General features: G+C 38.7%; 1 protein-coding gene across 1 annotated transcript in view; it reads left to right on the top strand.

The window, feature by feature from the left end:
• ACOXL (acyl-CoA oxidase like) overlaps positions 1–10,701 on the top strand; it is a 365,308-nt gene that overhangs the window by 229,630 nt on the left and 124,977 nt on the right. The window contains 2 exon segments of the mRNA XM_025353945.1: positions 810–919; positions 10,210–10,321. Coding sequence (XP_025209730.1) covers positions 810–919; positions 10,210–10,321 — 222 coding nt within the window.

The raw sequence follows: 10,701 nt of genomic DNA, 5'->3' as shown, positions 1-10,701 counted from the left end.
AAATTGATAATTGAAAGAGAATGAATCAGCTATGTATTGATTTGTAACAAACCACCCCAAAACGTAGTGCTTTGAGACAACAATGTGTTAGCTCATGATTCTGTAGGTCAACAGTTTGGGCTAAGCTCACACGATGTGGTTTTTCTGCTGTCCTGCTGGTCTTCCCTGGGCTCACTCATGCTGTGGCAGCAGCATGTCGGGGCTGAGTGGGAGCATGCTGGTCCAAGGTGGCCTCACTCACATGTCTAGTGGTTGTTGCTGACCATCGGCTGAGTTTCTGCAGCGGGCTAGCCATGGACATCTTCTTTGAACCACCACAGAAGAGCATGCAGTATTTTAGGCCCCAATTATAACTTTAAAGCTGCTGCAGTAGAAGATTGATAGAGGGTAGACATTGTTTTATTTGTGCATTTCAATACTATTCCCCAAAGGTCTAACTGACCAGAGAATGTCAGGGGTGAAAAAGAGAATGGACCAGCCATCTGGTCCACGGAAGACAAGTGGGTTTTACCAAAGTGTCAGCTAAAACAGTTGGTCCCAGGACCAGTGTTAGAGACTGATACAGGCAAGAAGAGAGAGCAAGCAGTAAGCAGTTAGTGAAGTCGGCCACAGGAGAGGATGGGGGATGTTGTGATAAATGCCCCACATTTGCCTTGGGAAAGTAGAGGCCATTTTAAGAATCAGGTCTTGTATTTGATTCCTTCCAAGGAGTTTGCTAAGTGACAAATAGATCTTATTGGGTTGCAGTATTAAAGATACTGTCGTTTTTTACACTGCTGAGACTGATGAGTGATAAACTCTCTGCGCAGGTTGTGGGGCAGGAACTGCTGGCCCAATACACCAAACAGTATGAAGAAAAACCACTCTTTGGTCTGCTCCAAAACTGGGCTGAATCTGTGGGGGACAAGCTGAGAACAAGGTACGTATTACTGAGACCATCGTCGTCATCCGTCTTCAGTGGCTTCTCATGAAGCCTGCGTTAATAGAGCCTTGGCATAACTGACTCTCACTTGAGATTTTTAGTGTTTGCTATACGCAAGAAATCTGTGAATATGTGAAATTAATGCTTATACACTCACTACCAACTTAAAAATGAAAACATTGCTCATTCTGTTCTTTCTCCTTGAGTTCCTTTTTTACTTCATGTTCACTGTTCCAAGCAGTTTACAGGATTTAATCCTAAAAACCCTATGAGTTTTTATTTCCATTTGACAAGTTTCCAAATGGTAAGTTCTTATTTCCATTTCACAGATGAAGAAACGGAAACACAGAGGTTAAGTCCCTTGCTTACCATTTCCAAATGGTAAGTTCTTATTTCCATTTCACAGATGAGGAAACTGAGGCACAGAGGTTAAGTACCTTGCTCAAGGTTACATGGCTAGTGAGTGGCAGAGATGAGATTTGAACCCAGACGTTCTGGCTTCAACATCCGTGCTTCTGGTTGTTTGTATTGATCTTTCAGTATTGTCCGTTAGCTTTATAAATAAAACAATATATATAGTATTTTGTAACTTTGTTTTCACTCAGTATTTTGTTTCTCTGAATCATTCACATTGTTATGTATAGCTGCAGAACTCCTCTTCACAATATTCTGTAATTTTCCATCCTGTGTGTATGCCACACTGTACTTATCCATTCTAATCTCTGGTATCTTGGACGTTTGGGTCATGTATGGTTTTTTGGTATTTTGCATGATGCTGTTATGAAAAACCCTGTACATGTTTTCTGGGGGATGTGCACAAGAGTTTTTATAGGGCTTTCAAACTTAGTTAACATTACTTAGAGTAAGAAATACACTTTAAATCACCATGGACACCCATATATCCATAGGACCTCCATTTCAGAAGCAACTGAAGCAAACAGTTCATGGAGCAGTGGCTACCTCCCTGTTTATTACTAATGATGCTCTCTGATATTTTTACATTTTATTTTTAAAGAAAACTGATCTTAGCAGAATATTGATTTCAGCCAGACATGGTGACTCATGCCTGTGATCCTAGCACTTTGGGAGGCCAGGACAGAAGGACTGCTCAAGCCCAGGAGTTCGAGACCAGCCTGGGCAATATAGTGAGACCCCCTGTCTCTACAAAATTAATACAAAAATTAGCAAGGCATGGTGGCACATGACTGTGGTCCCAGCTGCTCAGGAGGCTGGGGCAGGAGGATCACTTGAGCCTGGGAGGCAGAGGTTGAAGTGAGCCGAGATCATGCCACTGTACTCCAGCCTGGGCAACAGAGTGAGACCTTGCCTAAAAAAAATAAAATTAAAATAAAAATAAAAAAGGCCGGGTGCAGTGGCTCATGCCTGTGAGGCACTTTGGGAGGCTGAGGCGGGTGGATCATAAGGTCAGGAGATGGAGACCATCCTGGCTAACACAGTGAAACCCCGTCTCTACAAAAAAATTAGCCGGGCGTGGTGGTGGGCGCCTGTAGTTCCAGCTACTAGGGAGACTGAGGCAGGAGGATGGCGTGAACCCAGGAGGCAGAGCTTGCAGTGAGCTGAGATGCGCCAGTGCACTCCAGCCTGGATGACAGGGCGAGATTCTGTCTCAAAAAGAAAAAAAAAAATACCCCAACCCTTAAACAGATTTTATGACCTATTAGTTATATGCAATCTGCTGTTTGAAAAACACTCCCTTATGATATGTATTACCTAGGAATGGAATTGCTGCGTTATGGAGTAATGTTCAACTTTACTAGATAGTGACAAATTATTTTTCAAGGTGGTTGTTTAAATTTACACCCCCATTAGCAGCATGTATCTTGTGGGGCCTTATTGTGTTCTCACCAACACTTGGTACTATCAGACTTCTTAATTTTTGTCAATACAATATAAGAAATGATCTCTCACCCTGACTTTAAACTGAATTTTTACGATTACTGTTAAGGATGAGCATGATTTCACATGTCTGTTTGCCATTTGTATTTGTTCCTATGTGAAATGCCTGTTCATGTTTTTTTGCCTATTTTTAGTGTGTGTGTGTATGTGTGTGTGTGTATGTGTGTGTGTGTCTTGTTCTTACTGATTTTTAAGGGCTCTTTATCCTTTGTTGTTATAAATGCTATAATTATCTTTTCTATGTTTGTGGCTTGTCTTATGTTTTCTTTATGGTATCTTTTGATTGAGATAAATTCATTAATTACAGTTGAACTTACCAGTCTTTTCTTTTTATCCAACACTTTCTGCATCATCTATTCTGAAGTCATGAAATCTATATCTTTAAAAGTTTGAAAGTCTCACCTTTTACATTTAATTATTGAATCCATACACATTCTTGTGTATGGTTTGAGGAAGGGATCTAATTTTACTTTTCTCCTTCAGGGACAGTCAGTTGTTCCAGCAACATTTACTGAATTGGACATTCTTTCTTAGTAACCTGCAAGGTCTCTTCGGCATTTATTAAATCTCCGTCTATTTGGGAGTTTGTTTTTGTGCTATTTTGTTCCTAGTCTCTTTGTATATTTTTGATCCAACAATACACTGTTGTAATTACTCTGGCGTTATAATAAAATGTTACTATAGTATTATATTATTATATCAGAAATGTAATTCAGAATTGTGTTGGCTGTTCAGGATCTTTGGCTATTTCATGTAAGTTTTGTAATCAGTTTGTCAAGTTTCTTAGAAATAAAACACAGGATGAATATTGTAGGATTGTACTTACATGACATACCTAGAGTAGTCAAATTTGTGGAGATAGAAAGTAGAATATTGGTTCCCAGGGGCTAAGAACAGGAGAGAATGGGCAGTTATTGTTTCACAGGTACAGAGTTTCAGTTTGGGAAGATGAAAACGTTGTGGAGATGAATAGTGGTAATGGTTGTACAACAGTGTGAATGTACTTAATACCACTGAGCTGTACACTTTAAAGCAGATAAAATGGGCCAGGTGCAGTGGCTCATGCATGTAATCTCAGCACTTTGGGAGGCTGAGACAGGTGGATCACCTGAGGTCAGGAGTTTGAGACCAGCCTGGGCAACATGCTGAAACCCCGTCTCTACTAAAAACATAAAATTAGCCAGGCGTGGTGGTGCATGCCTGTACTCCCAGCTACTTGGGAGATTAAGGCAGGAGAATTGCTTGAACCCAGAAGGTGGAGGTCACAGTCAGCTGAGATCGCACCGTTGCACTCCAGGCTGGGCAACAAGAGCAAAACTTCATCTCAAAAAAAAAAAAGTAAATAAAGTTAAAATGGTAAATGTTTTGTTATTTGTATTTTACCACAGGCCTGAAAACCTGCTGAAAGCTGCTTTGAAAGTATATTAAATCTATAGATTTGCAGAAAATTTGACATATTTATAAAGCAGGTCTTCCTCTCAAAGATTTTCATCTTCAAAGTGTCCTCCAGGGTTGTATAATTTTTTCCATACATAGTATATCCTTTCATAGATTTATTACTAGTTACTCCATAATTTTGTTGCTAAAAGAATGTTTTTAAATTATGATTTTTATAGTTAATGGTTTATTATACATGCAGTTGGGTTTTGTGTATAAATTTGACTGTAAAGAAATTTCTTTTTTTTTTTTAATTTATTTATTTATTTATTATTATTATTATTATACTTTAAGTTCTAGGGTACATGTGCATAACGTGCAGGTTTGTTACATATGTATACTTGTGCCATGTTGGTGTGCTGCACCCGTCAACTTGTCAGCACCCCTCAACTCGTCATTTACATCAGGTATAACTCCCAATGCAATCCCTCCCCCCTCCCCCCTCCCCATGATAGGCCCCGGTGTGTGATGTTCTTTTAAATATGTCTGTAGATTCTTTGGAGGTTTTTTCCATAGACAATCATTTGCAAATTATAAATTTTTATTTCTTCCTTTCCAATTATTATTTCTTTTGTTCTTTTCATGTGTCACAGCAAGAGCTAGGACCGCCAACACAATTTGAATAGAAGCCATCTTACAGGGTGTTCTTTTGCATTATTGCTGATTTTATTTATTATGTTAGAGACAGGGTCTTATTCTGTCTTCCAGGCTGGAGTGCTGAAGTTTCTGATAGACACACTTTACTTCCTAAAGAAGCTTATACATTTTAAATGTATTTTTGTCATTACCAGATTAATTTTATCAAATGATATTTTTCTGCATCTGTTGAAATGATCATATATTTCTTCTTTATTTTGTTAGTTTGATGAACAACTTTTGCGTTAAACTACCTTGCATGCTGAAGAAATGCTCAATTTTGTTATGCTGTATTATCATATTTATATTTTCCTGGAATTGGCTTGTTAGTATTTTTTAGGAGCAGGAGATTGTATATTTATAGTTTTCCATTCTTGTACATTCCTGATTTAGATTTATGTCAAAGTTTTACAGCTCTCATAGAGTTATTTTGGGGGGAGTGATTTCTTATTCTGTGAAAGAATTTGATAATTCATCAAATTTGAAAATAATCTGGGCTTAGCGAGTACTTTAAACTATTTAATTAGCTTAATTGTTTAAAGACTAGGCTTTTCTTTTCATGTCAGTTTGAGTAAATTATATTTTTCTAGGAATTTATTCATTTGGTTTTGATTTTATTGGTGTAAGTTTTTTTGCGTACTATTCTATCATTATCTTTTTAACTTCTGCTGGATCTGTAGTTGTGTCTCATTTGTCATTCCTAAAATGATTTCTTGTGCCTTCTCCTTTCTTTGTTGTTGTTGCTCAGTCTCATCAGCAACTGGTTTATTGTTATTTTGCAAACAACTAACTTTTCCCTTTGATCCTTTCTGTTGTACCTTTGTTTTCTATTTCATTGATTTATGGTCATGAATGTATTGTCTCCTATATTATACTTTTAGAGAGCTTCTTATGCTTTTTTGTTTTGTGTATTTTTTAATTTTTTTTTTTTTTTGGAATGAAATTATTGGTCCCTGAAACCTGAAAGTAGTGAACTAGTTTCTAAGGAAACTATTCATTAAAGAATATAATCTCACAATCCTGATTAAACACATGGAAAACACAGTAAATGATGGTCTGGGATTTTTTATACCATTGGGATGAAGTGCAATTGAGAAATCTGTAATCTGTCTTTTTTTTTTCTTTTTTTATTGCTGCTCAGGACCCTGTTTATTCAAACTGTGGTCCATCTTAAAGCTTGAAAACACGAGCTCCTACACGTTAGGAGTGTTTCACTGGAGTCTCTCTTAGTTTTAATGTCTCCGTTTGTCTTCATATTCTAGAGTTAGTGGGTCTTCCTAATATTTCTAGCTCTTGAGTAGGAAGTTTATAGTATGGATAGCTTTTTCCTCCAATGTATTAGTTTGAAAATTGTCCAACATATTAAGGGGTTGAAAGAAAAGTACAACTCCCCACCAGAATCAGTTCCATCCTTGCAGGAAACTTGTTCCCCAACTGGCCACAAATCATCTGCCCTTTCATTTCTTTTTCAGATAGTAGAGCAGGACTTGTTTCCATCATTTTGGAAGTATGACATGCTGTCACCCATATGCAAATCTATATCCCTAGCACATTTTCCAGGACAGAGTTGAGATGTGCCAAAGGCAGTATTCCAATTGTAAATATTTGGAAAGTTCCAGTCCATTTATTTTTGTCTCAGTTATTAACCTCCAAAACAGTATACATCTCTCTCCCACACATCTAGGTTTTACTGATTCAGTCTCTGTGTTTATCCACTTAAATCCCAAAACTTTACTTACTCCAACTTTTATATGAAGGAAAGCCTTTGTCATCAACATGTTTTCAGCACTCACTGTGTACTCGGCACTTCTCTATGCATTGGTGATCAGCAGTTACTAGGGGCTCTGCCTTCATGGAGTCTGCACTCCGAGAGCAGTAGGATGGAGGCATAGTGACAGCCCTGAGAAAAGCACTCTTGAGAAGGTGGGGACCTGAGGAAAGATGGGCTGAGAACTTCCTGGCATCCTCAAATCCCTCCAGTGTGCACCCATTTGTCCGCACAGTGACTACCCCTCATTTCGGCCTGGGAGGAGTCAGTCATGGTACTGCAAAGCCTCCATGGGACCAGGTAAAGCAGATGGAGCATGGCAGGGAGAGGAGCCCCAGAAGGAAGTGACTCTGAGAGGGGATTGTACCTGGCTCTACAGACAGCCCCATTCAGCCCTAGCTTGTCCCTGCAAGGGCTGCCTCTCTCCCTCCTGCATGGAAGCCTGCCACTGGGGCCCTTCCCACTCTCATCAGCCTGTGGACCTTTAGGAGATAGTAGCAGGTGTCCAGGAAAGTCAAGCTTTTGCCTTGCACCCAACATGTTTTTCTACATTGTGCTGTAAAATTTACAAATATTCACCAAAGTTGAAATAATTTTATAGGAAGCACTTATGTACACACCATGGAGATTCTATTAACCTATTACTGTACCTGCCATATCACTATCATATCTGTGGATCTATGTATGGAACTCACCCATCCATTCACCTTCTCTTTTTGATCCATTTCAAAGTAAACTGTAGACATCAGCATATTTCTAAATAATTTAGCATGAGCCTTATTAACTAGAGTTACATATTCAGTTATAGTTCTTATGTAGAGTTTACATACAATAAAATGCACAAATCTTAAGTGTACATTCACTGAGTTTTGACAAACACATAAACCTATGTAACCAAACTCTTATTAAGATATAGATCATCACTCCAGAAAGTTCTTTCATGCTCCTTCTTGGTTAATCTTACTACCCGGATACAGCCACTCTTCTGATATTTTCCCACCACAGATTAATCTTTCTGTGCTAAAACTTCACGTAAATGGAACCAGGCAGTATGTACTCTTTTGTAGCTGCCTCGTGAACTTGACATAATGCTTTTTGACATTCACCCATGTTGTTGTGTGTATTAGTTTGTTTCTTTTCATTATTGTAGTATTTTACTTTATGGATATAGTAGAATCATTCTCTTATGGATGAATAGACACTTGGGATGTTTGAAGTTTTTTACTGCTGTGAGTAGAACTGCTATGAGCATTCTTATATAAACTTTTTTGTGAACGTATGTTTTTATTTCTTAGGCAAATAGTAGGAGTGAAACTGCTAGAACATAGGGTATGTGTTCATTTAGTTTTATTAGGAACTGTGACAACATTTTGCAAAGAGATTTCACCATTTTACACTCAGCAAGCACGAGAGCTCTGGTTTCTCCAGATCCTCGGCAACACTCGATGTCAGTGTACTTAATTGTAGTCATTCTGGTGGATGTATAATGCTACCTCACCATGGTTTCTGTTTGCGTTTCCCTGATGTCTAATGATACATATTTTAATTTAATTTAAACTTTATTTAACGATAGAGTCATTTGGATCTTGTAAAATACGCAGTTACATGGAGGTTGCCTTTAGCAATGTTCCTGTTTTTTAAAGAGAGTCTGCACACTCTTTTGCACTGGGCAGGCTCCTAGACCTACATGATATGCGACTCACATGACTCAGCGAGTGGGTGAGATCCGCCTCCTGCAGCACATGCAGTTCACAACCTCAGGTGGACAAACATGTTCTACAGTCCGCATTCCAGGAAGGCCAGTTTCCAACAACAGCCCCTGGAATGACTAAAACATACTTTTCAATAATACATGAAAGCCCTTCACATCTTTTATTAAGTAGACTGAGGCAGAAACCCAACCTTCTTAAAGCCCAGATTCAGAATAAACATTGACATCATTTAAATGTCCTGGTAATTGGCATGTAAATACCTCCCTCTTCCCTGTCTAAATGGAGGGCGATTATTAATTCAGCACTTGGCATCTCAAAAGCACTGCATCAATTGCTTCTTAACGTTCCTCTCGTGCCTTCTGATTAAGCAACAACAGCCACTTGGGTTTTTTATTTTTAGTTAATATGAATTTAAGTTATTTGGGTCTTATAATAACTTACTTCCTCAGGAAGTGGGGAAAGGGGAGGGCAAGAGGTGGCTGCGCTATGGGAAACTCTAAGTGTGAATTAACCCTTCCCCTGTTTGTCTAGGTTATCTATAGGTTCATGGTGGGGCCATAAAATTGGCATGAAATACAGAGTTTCATGATGAAAAGCTCACAGGCTTTTAATTGGGAACTTGGTTGTTTTGAGTCTGTGCTTAACGTCTCTTAACTCCTGTGTGCCTCAGTTTCCTTATTTGCCAAGTGGGAAAGATGGGAATTGCTGCCTCCTGAGGAATGCCACTATCTCTGTAGCACACCCTCCCCTGTGCTTGCACACAGCCCTCTCACTTCCCTCCGGGGTGCCTCTTGCTTTAAACACTGATGTTCCCCAACAAAACCTGAGCTCGACTGCCTGTGTGACCTCGAGCAAGTTACCAAGTCTTGCTGAGCCTCAGTTTCCTGAACTTTTCACTGGATAATTATCATATTCTAGAATTATTGAGAAAATTGAATAATTCACAGCAAATAATGAGCACAATTCCTGATATATATTTAATAAATATTATTAATTGATAAATATTTTGTAACAGATATATTTGATTATTAATATCCAATTATAATAATTATAGTAAATGCCCAGCAGCGGTTATTATTATAAACTCACTTCACAGAGCTGTATAGTGGTTATTATTATAAACTCACTTGACAGAATTGTATAATGGGAGCCAGGCACGGTGGCTCGTGCCTGTAATTCCAGCACTTTGGGAGGCTGAGGTGGGCAGATCACTTGAGGTCAGCAGTTCAAGACCAGCCTGGCCAACATGGTGAAACCCTGTCTCTACTAAAAATACAAAAATTAGCCAGGCACAGTGGCACGTGCCTGTGGTCCCCACTAGTCAGGAAGCTGAGGCATGAGAGTCACTTGAACCCAGGAGGTGGAGGTTGCAGTCAGCCGAGATCATGCCACTGCACTCCAGCCTGGGAAACAGAGTGAGACTCTGTCTCAAAAAAAAAAAAAAAAAAAAGATTGTATAATGGTTGAGTCATACATGAATTGTATAATGGTTGATTATACTTGACAGAAATCATATTGCTCTTAAGAAAGACTATACAAAATATTGAACACTACTTATAACACAATAGTAAGTGGAAAAATTAGGAAACCAAATCATCTCTATACCACAAGGACAACCACCTAGAATAAACTAGAGCTAAGATTACTGAAAAGAATTATGAATAGTCAGTGAGAGATGGGATGGGGAGATTATGTATACTGACACTATTTTTCTGCAGGAAAAAAAAATGTTTTTAAAAACAAACCCACTCTATTTCTTTCAAATGAAATTCTTTGGTGAGACCAACATAATGATGGTCACTGTGATTTTCTTTCAGTTTCCTGGCATTTAACATGGACACAGTTGATGATCTTGCCTTTCTGTTGAAAGCAGTGAAAATTCGTGAAAGGGTTCTTCAGTGGGGTTTGGTGACCAGAATTTATTATAAGGTAAAGATACACGGTGTTATACTTTTCCTTTTGACATGTGTTTAAGGGATATCCTTGCTGGTGAACTGTCTGTTAAGTTTAGTAGAGGATGAGTCAGCTTAATGACAAGCTTCTGGAAGCAGCTAGAGTTCCTACAGGCCATTTTGCATGACACCATTGCTTGCTCTAGAGGCCAGGATGCTTCTGTTTAACCCCCTTTATGTCATCTTGTAGAATTCCACCTGCAAGCACCATGTGGCTGCCATGGGAGTTGATGAATGGTATAATTTTCAGCCCTTATTGAAATTGAAAAATCATTGTTTTATATGTATAAAGAGTACATTGTTCCCTAAGACAGGGAGGGGAACTGCATCAGGCATATGTAAAAATTAACATTGGGT

Source organism: Theropithecus gelada, chromosome 13 (assembly GCF_003255815.1).
Source record: "Theropithecus gelada isolate Dixy chromosome 13, Tgel_1.0, whole genome shotgun sequence".
NCBI classification, from domain to species: Eukaryota; Metazoa; Chordata; class Mammalia; order Primates; family Cercopithecidae; genus Theropithecus; species Theropithecus gelada.
This window is presented reverse-complemented; position numbering and strand designations above follow the sequence as displayed.